This window comes from Oncorhynchus tshawytscha, linkage group LG14 (assembly GCF_018296145.1).
Source record: "Oncorhynchus tshawytscha isolate Ot180627B linkage group LG14, Otsh_v2.0, whole genome shotgun sequence".
Taxonomy (NCBI): Eukaryota; Metazoa; Chordata; class Actinopteri; order Salmoniformes; family Salmonidae; genus Oncorhynchus; species Oncorhynchus tshawytscha.
In genome coordinates this window covers 11,761,091-11,784,008 of record NC_056442.1, presented here as the reverse complement: position 1 = coordinate 11,784,008, position 22,918 = coordinate 11,761,091, and the positions used below count along the sequence as shown (strand labels likewise).

The following is a 22,918-nucleotide window of genomic DNA, read 5'->3' as shown; positions in this document are numbered from 1 at the left end:
CTTATCTCGCTTTCCAAAATCTGTTTTTTTGCCTCTTCCGTCTGAGCTTGGGTCAGTACAAAGTACACATTTTATCTGTCCTATTGTCTTAAAAACATTTATTATCAACGTCTGACATTGTGATTAATCCACAATATAATTGACCCCACGCTATCACAAACCAGAAAAAGAAAACTCCTAAAAGAAGTGCGGGTAGAGCATATTTATGAGTAATGCTCTTATGCAGCCATTCGTTTCTTTTTTTTTTTGCCTTCAAGGCAAGCTTTAGTTTTAGGAGACTAGGGAAAAGCGGGGTGGTTGAAGGATTGAAATGACTGGTGTTATCGTATATCACTGGGGAAGAAGCGGTTCTAGAGGAGTGATGAAGTAGACCATTACCCTCTCCCCTGCCCTCAGCTAGTTAATAATACAATTACAAGCTGTGGGCTGATCCTAAAATCAAAACCGTATGTTATACTATGGTCCACATTCACTGCTGTTGTTCTCCTCTCTTTCCTCCTATCAACATCAAATGGCATGCAGTGGGAGAGGAAGGCTGGCTCAATACTTAAAAGGTGGTACTAAGCATTTGCACATAAGCAAAGTTCGCAACTCCTACTAGTTCAACTTATCATCAAGCAAAAGAGAAAACGTTCAAATAAATCTAGTCTGGATGTTGAGAAACAACAAAGCCAGCAACATTAGCCTCAGGTTGGTTACAGAGGGAGAAAATAATAGAATCGTTGACTGAGTGCTACTGGGACATGCCGGTAATGAGACTATGTATCTTCCTCTAGCTGTTGTGACAGCTACAGAGATAGACATGTTGAAGATGACGATGCCACATTACCTGAGAGCTTTGTCTTCCCCAGTTCTCCACCTGTCTGATTAGCTACTATCTAAAGGAATGATCATGACTGCAAAAATGGATTCATTTGTTTATTACATACATTTATTGCAGTCGGGAACTTATTGTGTTTTGAATTCATAGCTTGTTAGTAGGCCATTTTCAGTCCGTTGCTAGACTGAGTGAAAGAGGAGAACAGCATGGCGCTTAGTCTTTGACTGTAATGATGCAGCAACCAGCATCCATTATGCATCGCGCTCTCTCTGTCCTGCTCTCCTCCGCTCCCTCATTACACCAGGTTAACCTTTCCCATAAGCTTCCAATCTATCCATCTACCTATTCACAGACTGATGAGGGTAAGGGCAAATGTGACTACTTCAATTCTACTTCCATTTGCAAACTAACAGAATACATTGGCCTCTTTGAGTGATATTACGGAATGAGGAAATGTCTAACGTGGAATGTAATGGGTTTAAAAAACTGACAAAAAAAGGAGAGAAAAAAATGGGCATTGATGAATGTGCCGACCTTGTAGACAGGATATGAAACCTAAAAATAACCGGAAAACAAATAAGGCATGTCTAAAGCGTTTAAGTCAAGGTGCGGGCAGCAGACAGTCGGGTCAGAGGCATAAACAACTTGGCCAACAAAATTACCAGCTGTCACTCACAGCCTGTAGCCAAACATGGACCCTCAGATCTTTCTCCAGGGACACTCATGAAAAATATCCCTAAGATGCAGCTACTGTAGCTGTGCCACTTAACACTCCTTTCACACCAGAGCCACATGACATCAATTTCCTAGCGAGCTGCAAATTTCTTTGAGACTTGTCAAATAAAGACGACAATAACAGTGATCAGTGGGACCTTTCAGGCTCCTGGGTGAGGGTTTGAGATTTCTTCCTAGGACCGAAGGGCTAACTCTAACCCTTGTGATGGAATGTCAGAATTATCTGTGTCATCTCTGGTCCTGAAATAGCTCATGGAGAACAGAGATTGATAAGGAAGTACTTTGAGCTACAATGGGTGTAGCTGTTTGAACCAAAGACTATTTGCTAAAGGGAAACACAAGAAAACCTTTATTTGTAAGGTAGGCTAGGAAGTTGAGCCTCTGTGTGGGAGGACAATAATATTCTGCTCTGTCTCTCACTGCTTCCATGCAGTAAATTGCCTGTCATGGCGTATTTGCACTTCCAGGCAGCCACAACATTAGGAGAGGCAAGTGTATCTCAACCTAGTGCGTGGCCGTGCATGAGTGTGAAGAGATCATGAATAATTACAATTATACACTATACAGCTGTCTTAATTACAGCTGTATAGTGTTTTTGACAACATCTAAGTAAATCTAGCAAAAATAATGGCTTCCTAATAAGACTCTTTTGAATGTAGTAATCCAGAGAAATTGACTGTGAAGAGGCACATCTCGTACCATATGTTGATTACCAGTCTTGAAATTGCTCAGGTACAAAGAGGACTAGATGTTTTTCTAACGCTTAACTACCCCATCACAGCCTCTTCTCCATGCCATCATCAGTAATCAGAACATCTTGTCATTTTCAGCTTGATAACAGATACTCTTCAAAGTAGGTAATACTTACTGTGTAATCAATTCTGGTGAAGACCGTAGGAAGCCACTCTCCCCTGGAGGGAGCGAGCCTCCTCAATATTTTCTCAGCTGTGACGTTTACCCTCAAGACCTCGATGCTCTGGCAGCCTAGCGGTGGCCAGGCTCTCATCAAGCACAGGTCACATGAAATGACAGGCTGAGTGTTGTGGTTGAATGTCCACAAAGGCAAGAAACAACAAGGGGAACTCCACAACACACGCATCAACACCACACACACACACACACACACACCACAATGCAACACAACACTGTCCCATCCAGCCTGAACTGCATAGTCAGCCAATCAAGACGTTGATGTGATTATGCCGCCTTTGTTCTGCCTGTCAAATACAGAACTGGATTTCAATTCTAGTCTGTAGGCTACTTATTATGTAGGTAATGGACTTAGTTTAAAATTACCATTTATATGAGTAAACACACTTGTGATTAAACCTGCCAAGTGGGCATTTTCATCTTTGTCAAAGTATGTAGGCCCATTCCACAGGTAAATGTTTGTCTTTGAAATCATGTAATTGCCTATACAACTGAGCACCATCTGGCCCTCCTTAGAAACGGTTTGTTTAGCATCGGCAGACATGACAACCAACATTAGTTTCAGTTTCACTGAGAAAGAGTGGCGATTAAAAAGGCATTATGTTTACAGATCACCTACCCTGACTGCTAGAACAGTACTCAACTAGCAGTCACAGAGGGTAACCATGTGCAATAACACTTAGTTGTTCTATCTCGTTTCGAGGGAGAGATTCAGCTTAGTTCTACGAGTCTGTCAGGAACTCTTACATGTCTTAACACTGCCTAGCTGTCCACTGCCTAGCTGTCCACTGCCTAGCTGTCCACTGCCTAGCTGTCCACTGCCTAGCTGTCCACTGCCTAGCTGTCCACTGCCTAGCTGTCCACTGCCTAGCTGTCCACTGCCTAGCTGTCCACTGCCTAGCTGTTACATTTAAGTCATTGAGTAGATGCTCTTATCCAGATCAACTAGTGCCTTGCTAAAGGACAGTGTTGACCATTTCTTCACCTAGTTGGCTCTGGGATTCAAACCAGACACCTTTTGGTTACTGCCCCAACTCTATTAATGGCTAGACTACCTGCCGCCAGTCCACCCAATAGGTCTCAGTTTTCCTGTGTATGTCTCTCTCTTTCTCTCTCCCTCCCTCCCTCCCCTCCATAACCCTAGCCCTCACTCTATCCCAGGACTCTATCCGTGTGACACTATCACTCTACCCGATAGTAGGTCCCAGGCTTCCTGTGTGTGCCTCCACACCTCCTTATCCCCTAGACCTATCCATAACCCTATCCCAGCCAGTTCTATTGTGTGAGACAATCACTCAGCAGCTGTGGCCCATTTGTAAAAGGGAGGGGCCTGCATGCTTAACTCGTGGCTACGTAAGAGACCATGTCTACCAGGGGAATTAGCAGATCAGCTCACAGAGCAACAGATGTGGCCCACACCCATTCGAGGGAAAGAGAAAAAAACACATTACGCATGGGTCTCCAACTTAACACCACTGTCAACTTAACAGCAAAGCAGTTGCACAAATTCATCCAGGAAAGGGAGTGAACGGAAAACGTATTGTTTGACTTGGAATGGGTGAGTTCTGCATTTCTTGACATTTATCGTTTCTATTAAGGAGTTTGTATTGTCGTTCTATGATAGACTTTGTAGACAAGTTGCACTGTGAGAAGGACAGAGAGAGAAAAGTGAGGAGAGCTTCAAGCCAACGTCCATAATATCTGGATTAATTCTGTCATATCAGTGATCACTGATTGAGGAATAATCCTGACAATGCATGTAGTCATTGGTGTCATTTGTGTGGTTTTGAATAGTGAAATGCCCACTTTGACTGTATGAGAACATCTCCACTCTGTTAACTGCTATAAAATACTTAACCACGTGAGATATTGTACATGTAAAAGAGGAGGCAGCTATGTTTAATTTAAGAAATAACACGTTCACTATTTCTCTGCATTCTGTAAATCCAGCACTGACTGACATCATCATGAAGGCATCAACCACAGCAGGTCCGGCAATAACCATGACATCGCCAGAAGCCTTCGAACAAGGAATCATTGAGGACGTCACCCGTCTGGTCACACAGAATTTCACAGAACACTTCACACAACCCTTCAGAGCTGGTAAGTGTACCACATTCTTCCACACGTGATGCAACCATAGACCTACTAGGTAGTACTCTCCGGTGGAATTTAGGGAAGTGCTGGACTAGACAAGAGAGGACAAACTTGGCTTGGACCAGCTGTGAAGACCAAGCTGATCCAAAAGGCTTGTGTCCTCTTGGACAAAACCTAAAACAAATCTTTATGTAGATAAAAGGATCCCGCGCAATCCTACTACTATCCTCCTAAGTAATGTTTTATGCACATTCTATGCAAACCCATTAGGAAATACAGGTATATTAATTAAATGCCACACTGTTCTGTGTGCATCCCAAATGGCACCCTATGGGCCCTGGTCAAAAGTAGTGCACCGCAAAGGGAATCAGGTACCTACTACTATGAGAAGTAGAGGAGTAAGATAATGGAAACAGGAAAAGGAGAAGAGAGCTCAAGACAACAGGAAATGTCTTCCTCAGGAAGAAAATATGGCTTTGGAACAGTGAAGACGGTACGAGAGAGAGAGAGAGAGAGAGAGAGAGAGAGAGAGTCTCCAGAGAGTGTTAGAAGGGGGTATCACCCTATGGACCTACAGATTATAGGGAGTGTCTGTTTATCAGCCAGCCGCAAACCCAGAGAGGAGTCTGGGTAAGAACACCTCTAGCACCACAGGTCCTGCTCTCGTGATAAGGACATCCTGACTGGTAGCAGCTCAATTTCACACTCTCTCTCTCTCACTCACACACACACACATATACTCACATACACACAAAAGAGTACCCTCACATACTCTGAAAATAAAATGAGCATCTGAAAACCGTGTGGATGAATACAGATGTATTTTGACCAGCCTTTTGCAGGAGCACTTCCTTGCAGTGCAGGAAATGTAATACCTTTAGTGTTTATTATACTTAACTTGTAGTATTGAGTATATAGGCCAATTCTCTACATTTTTGTGTTTTTTACAGAAGGTTTTAAAAGGCTTCTGAAGCTTGTAATTTCCACTGAAATTTCATACATGATTTTCCATAACGAAAAATGTATCAACCCCTTCAAAAATGTTTATTAATTATGATATTTAAATGATAGGAGGCCGTCTGCGCTCTTTAAGGGTTACTACTAAATCGTGTTGGTTCCAGGTGCGTAGGCGTTCAAATAAGAATACTGGAGGAGATCCAAAACTAAGGCTTGAATGCAAAATAAAGATGCTAATTTGAACATCATTGTGCTCAAAATATCTAAACAGAAGTTTCGGCCTCAGGCCAACCTCCGTATAAATGGTCGGCACACACACCTGTTTTAATTTCAAGGATAATTACATGTCACATGATCAAGCAAGAAAATACATCAGAGAACCTGTAGTCAGTACCTAGTGATCTACATTATATACAAAAGATAACAGAGAAATATCATAAATTATTGCTACTGTGATTTTTTTAAGAAACCATGATGTTCAAATGAACAGCTTTCTGTGTGGCATGTAGACTAGCGGTTCAGAGGGTTGGGCCAGTAATTGAACGGTTTCTGGTCTGAATCCCAAAGCCGACTAGGTGAACAATTTTACAATGTGCCCTTGAGCAAAGCACTTAGCTATAATTGTTCCTCTATGTTGCTCTGGATAAGAGTGTCTACTAAATTACATGAAATCTTTCTTTTGCATTCAAGCCTCAGTTTTGGATTTATTCCTTTTTTCAGACAGTGTGCGGGTCTCCATCTCCTCCATTTATTATAATTTCATGCAGGATTATTTTCCTGCTGTAGCAAACTGCCTCAAATTAAGATCCTACATGTGTATTGGCGCAGAACTTGCATGATATATATATATATACAGTGTCAAGAAAAATTATGTGAACCCTTTGGAATTACCTGGATTTCTGCATAAATTGGTCATCAAATTTGATCTGATCTTCATCTAAGTCACAACAATAGACAAACATAGTGTGCTTAAAATAATAACACTCAAACTAATGTATTTTTCTTGTCTATATTGAAAACATAATTTAAACATTCACAGTGTAGGTTGGAAAAAGTATGTGAACCCCTGGGCTAATGACTTCTCCAAAAGCTAATTGGAGTCAGGAGTCAGCTAACCTGAAGTCCAATCAATGAGACAAGATTGGAGATGTTGGTTAGAGCTACCTTGCCCTATAAAAAACACTCACAAAATGTGAGTTTCATATTCACAAGAAACATTGCCTGATGTGAACCATGCCTCAAACAAAAGAGATCTCAGAAGACCTAAGATTAAGAATTGTTGACTTGCATAAAGCTGGAAAGGGTTACAAAAGTATCCCTAAAAGCTTTGATGTTCATCAGTCAGTCATCACGGTAAGACAAACTATCTGTCACATTCTGACTTTGTTTCCTTTGTTTTGTATTTATTTAGTATGGTCAGGGCGTGAGTTGGGGTGGGCAGTCTATGTTTGTTTTTCTATGATTTGGGGATTTGTATGTTTCGGCCTAGTATGGTTCTCAATCAGAGGCAGGTGTCATTAGTTGTCTCTGATTGAGAATCATACTTAGGTAGCCTGGGTTGCACTGTTTGCTTGTGGGTGATTGTCTATGTTAGTTGCTTGTGTCAGCACAGGTCTCATTTATAGCTTCACGGTCGTTATTTGTTTATTGTTTTTGTATTCAGTGTTCAGTACTTTTTAAAATTAAATATTCATCATGAAAACATACCACGCCACATTTTGGTCCTCCGATCCTTCTCGCCTCTCCTTTTCGGATGAAGAGGATGACGACCGTGACAGAATCACCCACCAACCAAGGACCAAGCGGCGTGGTAAAAGACCGCGAAGAAAGCAGCAGCAACAACAGCGGCCAGCATCACAGGACTCCTGGACATGGGAGGAGATATTGAACGGAGAGGGACCCTGGGCACAGGCTGGGGAATATCGCCGCCCCAAAGCAGAGCTGGAGGCAGCGAAAGCTGAGCGGGGCGATATGAGGAGGCAGCACGGCAGCGCGACAGGTACGAGAGGCAGCCCCCACATTTTTGGGGGGAGGTACACGAGGTGTGGGGCTAAGCCAGGTAGCAGACCTGAGCTCACTCCTCGTGCTTATTATAAGCAGCGCGTTACTGGTCAGGCACCATGTTATGCGGTTAAGCGCACGGTGTCGCCAATACGTGCCCATAGCCCGATGCGCTATAGGGCAGCCCCCCAAGAGTGTCACGCGAGTGTGGGCATCGAGCCAGGGCGTATGGTGCCTGCTCAGCGTGTCTGGTCGCCGATACGCAGTTTTGGTCCAGGGTATCCTGCGCCGGCTCTGCGTACTGTGTCTCCGGTTTGCTGGGAGGGTGCAGTGCATCCTATGCCTGTGCTCCGCTTGTGCCAGGCAAATGTGGGAGTGGAGCCTAAGGGAGAGATGCGCGTAGTAGGCACTAGATCTCCCGTGCTTACCCACAGCCCGGTTCAACCTGTGCCTGCACTCTGGAGGGTCTGGGGTAGAGTAGTGATCCAGCCTGTGGGAGTGGTGCCAAGGCTGCGCACCAGAGCTCCAGTGCTCCCCCACAGCCCGGTCCTTCAGGTGTCTCCTCCTAACACCAAGCCTCCTGGAGGTCTCCCCAGCATGGTGGGTCCTGTGGCAGCCCCACGCACCAGGCTGTCTCTCTGTCTCCTCCCTACAGGTGTTCCTGTCTGTCCGGCGCTGCCGGAGCCTCCCGCCTGTCCGGCACTGCCGGAGACTCCCGCCTGTCCGGCGCTGCCGGAGCCCCTCAGCCCAGAGGCGCCAGAGCCCCCACCACTTTGTCCCGAGCTGCCCCTCTGTCCCGAGCTGCCCCTCTGTCCCGGGCTGCCCCTCTGTCCAGTGGGGTCATTTAGAAGGGTCACCGTGGTTAGGAAGCCACGGAGGCGGACAATGAGGTGGACTAAGACTATGGTGAAGTGGGGTCCACGTCCCGCGCCAGAGCCGCCACCGCGGACAGACGCCCACCCAGACCCTCCCCTATAGGTTAAGGTTTTGTGGCCGGAGTCCGCACCTTTGGGGGGTTACTGTCACGTTCTGACTTTGTTTCCTCTGTTTTGTATTTATTTAGTATGGTCAGGGTGTGAGTTGGGGTGGGCAATCTATGTTTGTTTTTCTATGATTTGGGGATTTGTATGTTTCGGCCTAGTATGGTTCTCAATCAGAGGCAGGTGTCATTAGTTGTCTCTGAGAATCATACTTAGGTAGCCTGGGTTGCACTGTTTGCTTGTGGGTGATTGTCTATGTTAGTTGCTTGTGTCAGCACAGGTCTCATTTATAGCTTCACGGTCGTTATTTGTTTATTGTTTTTGTATTCAGTGTTCAGTACTTTCTTTAATTAAATATTCATCATGAACACATACCACGCCGCATTTTGGTCCTCCGATCCTTCTCGCCTCTCCTCTTCAGATGAAGAGGAGGACGACCGTGTCTATAAATGAAGAAAGTTCAGCACTGTTGCTACTCTCCCTAGGAGTGGCCGTCCTGCTAAGATGACTGCAAGAGAACACACAATTCTCAATGAGGTCAAGAAGAATCCTAGTGTCAGCTAAAGACTTACAGAAATCTCTGGAACATGCTAACAACTCTGACGAGTCTACAATACGTAAAACACTCAACAAGAATGGTGTTCGTGGGAGGACACCACAGAAGAAGACACTGCTGTCCGAAAAAAACATTGCTGCAGAAGAAGACACTGCTGTCTGAAGTTTGCAAAAGTGCACTTTGATGTTCCACTGCGCTACTGGCAAAATATTCTGTGGACAGATGGAACTACAATTGAGTTGTTTGAAAGGAACACACAACACCATGTGTGGCGAAAAAAAAGGCACAGCACACCAACATCAAAACCTCATCCCAACTGTAAAGTATGGTGGAGGGAGCATCATGGTTTGGGACTGCTTTGCTGCCTCAGGGCCTGGACAGCTTGCTATCATCGAGGGGAAATGAATTCCCAAGTTTATCAAGACATTTTGCAGGAGAATGTCTGCCAAGCTCAACAGAAGTTGGGTGATGCAACAGGACAATGACCCAAAAGAAGTAAATCAACAATAGAATGTCTTCAGAAGAAGAAAATACGCCTTCTGGAGTGGCCAAGTCAGAACTCTGACCTCAACCCGATTGAGATGCTATGGCATTACCTCGAGAACGGTTCACACCAGACATCCCAAGAATATTGCTGAACTGAAACAGTTTTATTAAGAGGAATGGTCCAAAATTCCTCCAGACCGTGATGCAAGTCTGATCCGCAACTACAGAAAACGCTTGGTTGATACTTATTGCTGGCAAAGGAGGGTCAACCAGTTATTAAATCCAAGGGTTCACATACTTTTCCCACCCTGCACTGTGAATGTTTACACGGTGTGTTCAATAAAGACAAACACGTATAATTATTTGTGTGTTATTAGTTTCAGCATACTGTGTCTGTCTATTGTTGTGGCCTAGATGAAGATCTGATCAAATTGGATGACCAATTTATGCAGAAATCCAGGTAATTCCAAAGGGTTCACATACTTTTTCTTGCCACTGTATGTGATACATATATTTGTTCATCTATTCAAGCTACTGGCCCAATGCTCTTAACCGCTAGGCTATCTTCCGCCCTACCAACAAATAACTGACAAAGCTTCGTCATTGTTAAACCCGGTGTTATGAAGAGATTATCTTACAACAAGGATAGAGTCACTTTCTCTCACTGACATTCATCATGTCGCCTATCTACATGAAAACATTCCTCTGAGAATCTTCTCCGTTCATATTCCCCTCGGGTTTGTTTGATAAAGAACAGCTATCACAGTGCCATCCAACACAGCATGTCACACCAGCCAAAGTGACCGAATTAAACCCTTAACTCGCTCCCCTCTTCAGTGACGGGATCCGTGTGTCTGCATCGAAGTGACTCTGTACTGCTGTTGTTGTTGACGAGCCAATACGACAGGCTCAACGTGATGCTGTCTGAGAGGAAGGCAATGCTGCCTGAATACCAAAAGGGAGGCAGCATGCCTTGGACTGTCATAACAGCCTTGGGAGACAGTGAAGAAGCAAAGAGATCATTATAGAATGCACTCACTGGTTAGAGTAGAATTGTCATGCAGTAATTTTGTATTTTTTTTGTGAGGGAGAGTTCATTGAGGTGAGACAATCAGATGTTGATCAGCAGGTGTGTGACTATCCTCTGTATCCTTTATGCATCTGTTTCCTGTTGACTTAGATGCTACAAATGTGTCTAAAACTAAGTTGTGTTGTTCCCAAGAGAGCAGTACTGAACGTCAGGTATTAAAACATAGTTTACATTCATCAAGCTAATGGGCTGAAGACAAGTAGAACTTTTTGCAACCAATTGTGTTCTAACTAACTGAAGTAAAAAGAAAAAAGCACAACAGGTTTAAAATAATATATAAAATACATGATAAATTCCACGTCCACTACCACCGTGGTATGTGGATCCCTGCCAAAAATCTCACTATTTTATGTTACCATTCTGTGTTAATTAACCCTTTACACTCGTGGGAGTTGGCCTATATGGATAGGTCTAATTTTAAATGTTTCTTACAGAAGAAAGTATATGGATAAGCATGGTAGCAATTTAAAGCGAACAGCTTGGAGATGATCAAATCAAATTTTATTTGTCACATGTGCCGAATACAACAGGTGTAGGTAGACCTTAAAGTGAAATGCTTACTTGCAAGCCCTTAACCAACAATGCAGTTAAGAAAATACCTTTAAGAAAAGTAAGAGATAAGAGTAACAAATAACGAAAGAGCCGCAGTAAATAACAATAGCGGGGCTATATACAGGGGGTACTGGTACAGAGTCAATGTCAATGTGCGGGGGCACCGGTGTCGAGTTAATTGAGGTAATATGTACATGTAGATAGTTATTAAAAGTGACTGTGCATAGATAATAACAGAGAGTAGCAGGGGGGTGCAATGCAAATAGTCTGGGTAGCCATTTGATTATCTGTTCAAGGAGTTTTATGGCTTGGGGGTAGAAGCTATTTTAGGAGCCTCTTGGTGTCACGCCCTGGCCATAGAGAGGTTTTTATTCTCTATTTTGGTTAGGCCAGGGTGTGACTAGGGTGGGCATTCTAGTTTCTTTATTTCTATGTTGGTGTGGTTCCCAATTAGAGGCAGCTGTCTATCGTTGTCTCTGATTGGGGATCATATATAAGTTGTCCTTTTTCGTTTGGGTTTTGTGGGTAGTTATTTTCTGTTTAGTTTCTGTTCACCTAACAGGACTGTTTCGGTTTTCACTCTTTGTTATTTTGTTCGAGTGTTTTGAGTAATACATTTATCATGAACACTTACCACGCTGCGCTTTGGTCCATGCCTTCTGACGAGAGACGTGACACTTGGACCTAGACTTGGTACTCTGGTATTGCTTGCCGCGCGGTAGCAGAGAGAACAGTCTATGACTAGGGTGGCTAGAGTCTATGATAATTCTTCGGGCCTTCCTCTGACACCGCCTGGTATATAGGTCCTGGATGGCAGGAAGCTTGGCCCCGGTGATGTACTAGGCCGTTATTAGAAATTATTAGACCAGTTCACCTGACAAGACTGAATCCAAACATTACACTGTTGATTTTATGTGCATTTTACATTTACTGTACTTTTCACTGCATTTGTTGATAACGAAATCTGAAAATAATCTGGATACATTCAGTAACATGATAAGAATATTCCTGGAAAATGTGGAGTAGGTGCAACATAAGACAACAAAAAAATGACAAGGGTTTGAGTGAGAGGACTAAATGGTGTCTCCAAGCGGCCTAGAGCAGAGTTTTGTTTGGAACTCAGCCCTGCATCCCCCACCATCAGACAATTCCTTTGGTTGTTTACGCAATCCAAGAAAGGCCCATTATAAATTCCAATCTGGGTCAGGTGGGAATCATTTGAAAGTTTGTTCTATTGCCAAGTTATAAAACAAGATCATACAGTGTTCACAGGGTGAGTCAGAGAAATCGCCATTTTGGTGCGCATAGAAAGGAGTCGAGAGTGCATTCAGGTGCGTGTTCCACTGCAAATTTTCGTTACAATAGAAAAACATAGGCTCATCAGTCAAAACCCATACAGCACCGTGAAGCTCTGAGCGCCGACGTCATGTATAGAATGCTATTGTACAGACACTGTGTTCCAAATGTGGCTCCTTATCAGTGCCAAAATCTGCTATTTTCAATTGTGTACATGTACAAATGTAAAGGGCTACTCAAACATCTCAGTATAAAAATTCAGTCTCGTTAGTGTCTTTTCTGCCTGTAATCTTGCTTCAGCTCAATGACTCACTGAGGTTTAAACCTGAGGAGTCAAGTCTGGGTCCGCTGCCTCAAATTAGACCTGTTTCCTCTCTCGCCCTATCTCCCCCCCCCCTTCTCTCCACTCTCTCTAGCCTTGTTTATACCTGGTTCTAACATGCATCCTTTGTCCTGATTTTATCCACATTCTGACTATGCCCACATTGTAGCCGTTGCGTCTACAGATGGTGTCTCTTATCCATGTACACTGCGTTATTCTTTCAACATTTAGTCATTTTAAGACACATATTGATGCAATAAGTCAATGGTGTCACCTGTCAATGATTCTAGAGGGCGGGATGATGATGGATGAAATGGTTTCACAATCCAGATCGGTCTACACTGGTAAGATTTCCAGACATAATGCTTCTGACTACCTCCGGAGGTGGTCAGGATGATCTGATCGCCATCAGATCCCAATCGTTTAATCATCTACATCTGTCTAAAAATGTGGGCATAATCAGAATGTGGACCATATCAGGACAACGGACGCAAGTTAGAACCAGGTATAAACAGGGTTTCTCTCTCTCCCCACTTCTCTTTCTCTCTTCACACCTCTCACAAGTTAATGAGAGGAAATAAAGCATCTGTCAGGCATGTCAAACGGCCTGGGCCCAGTAGACCAGGCAGGGAACTCAAGGTCACCTCATTGGCTCAGAGCAGCACCATAGTCATGTCTTGGAAGAGTGCCTGCGACACGGCCTTCGCCTCGAACTGCTGCTTTGACAGCTGGGAAATCAGAGTAGAAATACATTTATAAAGCTAGGGGAGAAGGAGGAGATAGAATGAGCTGCTGCCATCTTAATCAGGGCATGGATTGCTGTAGGTGTCGTAGCCTTTGATAAAGGAACTGCCACACACCTATAGGTAGCTCCTTCACAAAAGTTATAGGCGTTATGTTGATCCAAATACAATAGCCAGATTCAAATGTTATGTTACATCATCCATTCACTGGAAAAGACCATTGCGATGCTTTTAAATGCTTTAACGTTTGAACAACCTTCTCTCATGAGAAGGGCAGATACTATTGATGTTGCTGCCTTTGGGGCAGTCACTATAGGGACAGTCACCGTAGCAGAAGGGCAGATACTATTGATGTTGCTGCCCTTGGGGCAGTCACTATAGGGACAGTCACTATAGGGACAGTCATCATGGCAGAAGGGTAGATACTACTGATGTTGCTGCCCTTGGGGCAGTCATTATAAGGACAGTCACCATAGCAGAAGGGAAGATAGTATTGAGTAACTATAGCATAAGTGATACATATATAGTACAAATACATAGGCCATACAGTATACTACAGCCTAGCCCACTTACTGCGCTGGGCTCTGACTGTACTATTGCATCGTGGATGATGTCATTGAGGAGGAAAGGATGGGACTGTGTGTTGAGACCAGTTCTACACTAATCCTCCTCCAGAACATCTGGCGTGCGGACGAAGCCCATGTGGCCATCATGTACAGAACTGGGTATGGGGAGAACATTTGCTTTAGAATGGTTAAATATGCTGTAGGAAATTGTATAGGGAAAGGGTCTAAGATAGTGTTGTGACTTTAATAGAGAAGTACTCCCAAATGGCAAACATTATTGTTTCAGCAAATCTCTCTCGCTCTTTCCATTTCTCTGACACCCACATGAATGCATAGATGTCCTTATTTTAATCAGCTGAACATTATCTTAGCTGAACAACCCCCTCAGATGCCCTCTAGCCCATATCCCCCCAAGCAATAATATACTTCTCCAACCTCTTAAAGCCATAACAATAAGTGAATGGCCCCTGCAGCACCAGGAAGCCCATACTTACAGTACATTACGCCGCTCTCCTTCATATGAGGCTCTGTCTGTACCTCATTAACTACAGAGCTCTGGGCCAGAGCCCCAAATGATCTCACTACAAAGCCATCTCATCTCAACCTCCTCTCCAAGGACTGCTGCTTCAAAACAAAATAAATGTAAATTACCATCATTTTGGCCCCTGCCTGGCCTATCAACCACCCTATACCCCTGGGCAGCTGAGGGGAGGTCAGAGAGAGGGGAAACATCAGAGGGATATATGGGGGAATGTTACAGTCAGCCATCATCCCTTTATCAACCCTCCAGACGAGCTTCAATGCCATAAACTCTCCTTCCGTGGCCTCCAACTGCTCTTAAATGCAAGTAAAACTAAATGCATGCTCTTCTACCAGTCGCTGCCTGCACCTGCCCACCTGTCCAGCATCACTACTCTGGACGGTTCTGACTTAGCATATGTGGACAACTACAAATACCTAGGTGTCTGGTTAGACTGTAAACTCTCCTTCCAGACCCATATCAAACATCTCCAATCCAAAGTTAAATCTAGAAATGGCTTCCTATTTCGCAACAAAGCATCCTTCACTCATGCTGCCAAACATACTCTCGTAAAACTGACCATCCTACCGATCCTCGACCTCGGCGATGTCATTTACAAAATAGCCTACAATACCCTACTCAATAAATTGGATCCAGTCTATCACAGTGCCATCCGTTTTGTCACCAAAGCCCCATACACTACCCACCACTGCGACCTGTACGCCAAACCCACTGGCTCCATGTCATCTACAAGACCCTGCGAGGTAAAGTCCCCCCTTATCTCAGCTCGCTGGTCACCATAGCAGCACCCACCTGTAGCACGCGCTCCAGCAGGTATATCTCTCTGGTCACCCCCAAAACCAATTCTTCCTTTGGCTGCCTCTCCTTCCAGTTCTCTGCTGCCAATGACTGGAACAAACTACAAAAATCTCTGAAATCGGGAAACACATGTCCCTCACCAGCTTTAAGCACCAGCTGTCAGAGCAGCTCACAGATTACTGCACCTGTACATAGCCCATCTATAATTTAGCACAAACAACTACCTCTTCCCCTACTGTGTTTATTTATTTATTTATTTTGCTCCTTTGCACCCCATTATTTCTATTTCTACTTTGCACATTCTTCCACTGCAAATCTACCATTCCAGTGTTTTACTTGATATATTGTATTTATTTCGCCACCCTGGCCTTTTTTTGCCTTTACCTCCCTTATCTCACCTCATTTGCTCACATCGTATATAGACTTATTTTACTACTGTATTATTGACTGTATGTTTGTTTTACTCCATGTGTAACTCTGTGTTGTCGTATGTGTCGAACTGCTTTGCTTTATCTTGGCCAGGTCGCAATTGTAAAATAGAACTTGTTCTCAACTTGCCTACCTGGTTAAATAAAGGTGAAATAAAATAAATCAAAATCAAAAGACCAACCGACTGCCTGGAGTTAACTTGGGAATCTGGGACGCCCTCATGAAAAGAACCCAGCTAATATCAAAGCAAAGCTCATACACTACCTTTCCATTGTAGTGATACTAGAGAATATACTCCCCTATATGTCACATTTGCATCAGCATTGTCTTGAAAATATTCAATATAACAATCTGATGCGAACTGGGTCAAGGTTTGAACCGAGAACAACAAGCGCTACAATCCCTATACCAGTCTGCTGTTCCCACATGCTTCAAGAGGGCCACCATTGTTCCTGTTCCCAAGAAAGCTAAGGTAACTGAGCTAAACGACTACCGCCCCGTAGCACTCACATCCGTCATCATGAAGTGCTTTGAGAGACTAGTCAAGGACCATATCTCCTCCACCCTACCTGACACCCTAGACCCACTCCAATTTGCTTACCGCCCAAATAGGTCCACAGACGATGCAATCTCAACCACACTGCACACTGCCCTAACCCATCTGGACAAGAGGAATACCTATGTGAGAATGCTGTTCATCGACTACAGCTCGGCATTCAACACCATAGTACCCTCCAAGCTCGTCATCAAGCTCGAGACCCTGGGTCTCGACCCCGCCCTGTGCAACTGGGTTCTGGACTTCCTGACGGGCCGCCCCCAGGTGGTGAGGGTAGGCAACAACATCTCCTCCCCGCTGATCCTCAACACTGGGGCCCCACAAGGGTGCGTTCTGAGCCCTCTCCTGTACTCCCTGTTCACCCACGACTGCGTGGCCATGCACGCCTCCAACTCAATCATCAAGTTTGCGGAAGACACAACAGTGGTAGGCTTGATTACCAACAACGACGAGACGGCCTACAGGGAGGAGGTGAGGGCCCTCGGAGTGTGGTGTCAGGAAAATAACCTCACACTCAACGTCAACAAAACTAAGGAGATGATTGTGGACTTCAGGAAACAGCAGAGGGAACACCCCCCCATCCACATCGATGGAACAGTAGTGGAGAGGGTAGCAAGTTTTAAGTTCCTCGGCATACACATCACAGACAAACTGAATTGGTCCACTCACACAGACAGCATCGTGAGGAAGGCGCAGCAGCGCCTCTTCAACCTCAGGAGGCTGAAGAAATTCGGCTTGTCACCAAAAGCACTCACACTTCTACAGATGCACAATCGAGAGCATCCTGGCGGGCTGTATCACCGCCTGGTATGGCAACTGCACCGCCCTCAACCGTAAGGCTCTCCAGAGGGTAGTGAGGTCTGCACAACGCATCACCGGGGGCAAACTACCTGCCCTCCAGGACACCTACACCACCCGATGCTACAGGAAGGCCATAAAGATCATCAAGGACATCAACCACCCGAGCCACTGCCTGTTCACCCCGCTGTCATCCAGAAGGCGAGGTCAGTACAGGTGCATCAAAGCTGGGACCGAGAGACTGAAAAACAGCTTCTATCTCAAGGCCATCAGACTGTTAAACAGCCACCACTAACATTGAGTGGCTACTGCCAACACACTGTCAATGACACTGACTCTACTCCAGCCACTTTAATTATGGGAATTGATGGGAAATGATGTAAATATATCACTAGCCACTTTAAACAATGCTACCTTATATAATGTTACTTACCCTACATTATTCATCCCATATGCATACGTAGATACTGTACTCTATATCATCGACTGCATCCTTATGTAATACATGTATCACTAGCCACTTTAACTATGCCACTTGGTTTACATACTCATCTCATATGTATATACTGTACTCGATATCATCTACTGTATCTTGCCTATGCTGCTCTGTACCATCACTCATTCATATATCCTTATGTACATATTCTGTATCCCCTTACACTGTGTATAAGACAGTAGTTTTTTTGGGATTGTTAGTTAGATTACTTGTTCGTTATTACTGCATTGTCGGAACTAGAAGCACAAGCATTTCGCTACACTCGCATTAACATCTGCTAACCATGTGTATGTGACAAATAAAATTTGATTTGATTTGATTTGATACAACTGTTTGTACTGTACTAGAATTGAACTAGAATTGCCACGTACAACTCCCCACTGTATTTAGTCTCCCCACTGTATTTAGTCTCCCCATTGTTTTGATCTTACTTTGAATAAGGTCATGGAAAGTGAAGTAGGAGACAATCTTGTTACTATCAATGAACAGGAAACTATTACCCCAAACATAGATAACGTAACATGAGGGCTGAAACCAAAACATTGTGTTAGGTTCCAGGTTGTATGTTAATTCTAAATAATCCCAGAGCAGCAACAATGCATGTTTCTAAAGCACTATCATCATGTAGCCTGACATTAAGCTGTGGGGCAGAGGAGATAGGAGATATGATGCCCCTGCCCTGGTCTCGTGGATAAACCAGCAGAGTTAAAGCAATGCAGGCAGCATTCTGGTAATCGATTAGCTCTCCTTTTGGGAAATTATTCTGTTCTCAGACACAATTAGTCTGCATACAAATATTCGTATCAGTCAGTCAGTGGGGCTGTGGAGTCTATTTTGTGCCATGCCACCAACTACCGGCTCAATCCCCCTGGTTGGGCTCCAGTGCCACTTGTTCCCTCCCAGGGGGGACATCCTAAGGACGGAGTTCTGCTCTGTCTTGGGGAAACAGATGTTTTGGATACAGAAACAGTAGAATAGGCATGCATACACCATACTGTGGTTATGTCCCAAATGGCCCCCTATTACCTGTTTAGTGCACTACTTGAGACCAGAGCTCTATGGGCCCTGTTCAAAAGTAGGGCACTATATAGGGAATAGCGAGCCATTTGGGATGCTATAACTCAGCAGCAAGGGGAACCAGCAGACTCCCACACTTAGGGGAAGCGAGACACTTCCCTATTTGTTCTACTGATTCATCTTCTTAGGGCTAAGCCCTAGTGTACTGTAACTTGCAGTGGCACTTGTTCAGTCTCTGAAAAAGAATTGCACTGTGTTGCGTTTGTAACTAATGTACCTATCTTCTGCAGATATGAGTCAAATAACCCTTCTTTAAATAAGTACCACCTTGTAATCAACATTGGAGAAGGCGTGTTTGTGGAGGGGCGTGGTTTATATAGCTAGAAAGCAACTCAACTGGTGCCAAAGATTGACTGTAGGGTGTCAGCAAATATAATTAAAAGTTTACACTATTCATCTATGGCAAATATACTTATGTCTCCCCTTTCATCATACTTACTGGCTAGCTAGGTCTCCAGCCAGCATTGAACAAAAGGAGGGGAAGGGTCGTTCAAAACTCTGACGCAGTTGTCATGTCAACACATCCATCAGTGCTGCTGTGAACTGCATCACAATAGACAAACTGCAGGCATATGAAAAACAAATTGACATCGTTGGTGCAATTTCAATGTTGTTTGAGTCGCTTTGTGTGTCACCAAATTAGCTTGAGGTGACTTTACTACAACACTGCTCACTACATCCACATTTCTTGACGTAGCCATTTCAAAGAGATGTCAGTCAATGTAAGCTCATGAATATAAGCTCCCTGCCCACTCAGCCTGTCTTTTCAAACTTCCAGGTAGTTAGCTATGAGAGAAAGAGTACTTTTTCTCAAATATGGAGCATTTCTATCCACACAAAATATTATGGGTGATAGTTTTTATGAAAAGCGTACCCAAAGTAAACTGCCTGTTACTCATGCCCAGAAGCTAGGATAGGCAGATAATTGGTAGATTTGGATATAAAACATTTTAAAGTTTCTAAAACTGTTAAAATTATGTCTGTGAGTATAACAGAACTGATATGGCAGAACTGATATGGCGAAACCCCGAGGACAATCCATCGCAAAAACAAACCAAAAAAATCAGCCTACCACTATTTTCAATGGCTATCACTTATAGTTCCTAGGGCTTCTACTAGATGTCAACAGTCTTTAGAAAGAGTTTCATGCTGGTTTTTGGAAAAATTAGCCAGAAATTGTAGTTTTTCTAGGTGACTCCCATTTTGGTTGTAGTGTTTCCAAGCGTGTGAATAAGAGCGCATTCTTTGGTATTTTTCTCCGGTAAAGACAATAACGATTCTCCGTCTTAAATTGTACCATTTATTTACATATTTGGGTACCTAAGGTTTGATTATAAACGTTGTTTGACTTGTTTGGAAAAGTTTATTAGTAACGTTTGGGATTAATTTTGTATGCATTTTGATGGAGAGAAACTGGGTGGATTATTGACTGAAGCGCGCCAGCTAAACTGAGTTTTTATGGATATAAAGAAGGACATTATCGAACAAAAGGACCATTTGTGATGTAACTGGGACCTTTTGGAGTGCCAACAGAAGAAGATCATTCAAGATGGCGTAGCAGTCAGACGTCTCTGTCTTTTGTCCTGTCGTGTCCCTTGTATATATCTTTTTACATCTTTTTCTTTGCATATCTTTTAAAAATATTTTCCTAATCCTCAACTTCTAAATACTCTCCTGCAACCCGCCTCACCCAATGTGGCGTGGATCTGATTTTTTCTAAAGTATTTCTATTTACTTCGGATCTGGAATCCCTCAACTGAAGCTAGCCAGCTAACTACCTACCAGCTATCAGTTAGCAAACCATTTCTAGCGGTCATCAGCTAACCTTTAGCTTGGAAAGCTCTCGCTTTCAAACCAGAGCTTAACGGACCTATTTCTCTCCATATCCCCGGATTCCTACCGCAAACTCTGAACATTTTCACCTGGATCTTCGCAACTAGCTAACCGCAATCCCGGGTGACCACTCCTGGCTAGCGTTTCCATCCCGGAGCAAGCACCAATTTGCCTGAAGCTTGCCCGGACAGGGCTCCTGGGCTACCACCGAAGCCCACTCCTGGGCTACAATACCCGGACCCCTTCTACTGCAGGTACGGGGCACGGAACCCCTCCGATCCTATACGACTGGAATACCGACATAATCTGCCCGAGGATTCCAACAGGCCCCTCAGGCGTCACGCCCGCTGAAGGCCCATTCTGCTAACCTGCTAGGCCTGCTAGCTACCTAGAGCTACTTGGAACCCTACTAATTCCACGACTGGTCTATCGACGTCACCGCACGAAGAGGCAAAAACAGACTTACCCCCATCGCGACGCCCCCCCAAAGGCTAACTTGCTAGCCACAGTCTGCTAACTGCTAGCTTGCCTGCCCCGATCTGCTAACTGCTAGCTTGTCTGCCCCAGTCTGCTAACCGCTAGCTTGTTTAGCCCCGGCCTACTAACGGTTAGCATGTTAGCATCGGCTTGCTAACTGTCTGAATCGCCGTGTCCCCAGTCAGCCCAACCACTCACTGGACCCATATGTTAACTTGGCTACGCATGCCTCTCTAATATCTATATGCCTCGTCCATTACTGTCCTGGTTAGTGATTACTGTCTTATTTCACTGTAGAGCCTCTAGCCCTGCTCAATATGCCTTAAAACCTGTTGTGACTCGGGGGCAGTATTTTCATTTTTGGAAAAAAAACGTTCCCGTAATAAATGGGATATTTCGTCAGGACAAGATGCTAGAATATGCATATAATTGACAGCTTAGGATAGAAAACACTCTAAAGTTTCCAAAACTGTAAAAATATTGTCTGTGAGTATAACAGAACTGATGTTCCAGGCGAAAGCCTGAGAAAAATCCAATCCGGAAGTGCCCCATGTTTTGAAAGCGTTGCGTTCCAATGAGTCCCTATCGAGCAGTGAATGGGCTATCAACCAGATTACGCTTTCTCCGTATTCCCGAAGGTGTCTACAGCATTGTGACGTAGTTTTACGCATTTATGTTGAAGAATAGCCATAGGCGGCTACATTGCGCAAGTGGTCACCTGATGCCCCCAGAGAGATTCTCAAGCAAAATACAGAGGTAGCCATTACTCCAATCGGTCCTACTGAAAAACTTTTGTCCCGATGGATATATTATCGAATAGATATATGAAAAACACCTTGAGGTTTGATTATAAACAACGTTTGCCATGTTTCTGTCGATATTATAGAGCTAATTTTGAATATTTTTCGCCGTTTTCGTGACTGTAATTTCCGGGCGATTTCTCAGCCAAACGTGAAGAACAAACCGAGCTATTTCGCCTACAAAAATAATATTTTTGGAAAAAAGGAACATTTGCTATCTAACTGAACATTTGCTATCTTACTGGGACTCTCGTGAGTGAAAACATCCGAAGCTCATCAAAGTTAAACGATTTAATTTGATTGCTTTTCTGATTTCCGTGACCAAGTTACCTGCTGCTAGCTGGACAAAATGCTATGCTAGGCTATCGATAAACTTACACAAATGCTTGTAGCTTTGGCTGTAAATCATATTTTGAAAATCTGAGATGACAGGGTGATTAACAAAAGGCTAAACTGTGTCTCAATATAGTGTCAGGCGATGATTACACTCCCGCATGCGGGATGGGGAGTCAGTAGAGGTTTAACCAACCATGTTGTTCCACATCCTACTTATGCGATGACCTGGTTTAAACGTCTCCAGAGACTATATCTCTCTCATAATTACTCAATGCCTAGGTTTACCTCCAATGTACTCACATCCTACCTTACCTTTGTCTGTACACTATGCACACTATGAATCTATGCTATCGTGCCCAGAAACCTGCTCCTTTTACTCTCTTTTCTGAATGTGCTAGACGGCCAGTTCGTATAGCATTTAGCAGTACCTTTATCCTACTTCTCCTATAATCCTCTGGTAATGTAGAGGTTAATCCAGGTCCTGCAGAGCCTAGCTCCACTCTCACGGTGCTCTCATTTGTTGACATCTGTAACTGTAAAAGCCTTGGTTTCATGCATGTTAACATTAGAAGCCTACTCCCTAAATTTGTTTTACTCACTGCTTTAGCACACTCTGCCAGCCCGGATGTCTTAGCTGTGTCTGAAT

At 44.0% G+C, this 22,918-nt stretch overlaps 1 protein-coding gene across 1 annotated transcript in view; it reads left to right on the top strand.

The window, feature by feature from the left end:
* The first annotated feature begins 3,881 nt into the window (after positions 1–3,881).
* Positions 3,882–22,918, top strand: part of LOC112267537 (cell adhesion molecule 1-like) — a 29,389-nt gene continuing 10,352 nt past the window's right edge. The window contains exons 1-2 of the mRNA XM_024445762.2: positions 3,882–4,043; positions 4,436–4,588. Of these exons, the coding sequence (XP_024301530.1) occupies positions 4,040–4,043; positions 4,436–4,588 (157 nt within the window). The 5' untranslated portion in view covers positions 3,882–4,039. The remainder of the gene's footprint in view (positions 4,044–4,435; positions 4,589–22,918) is intronic.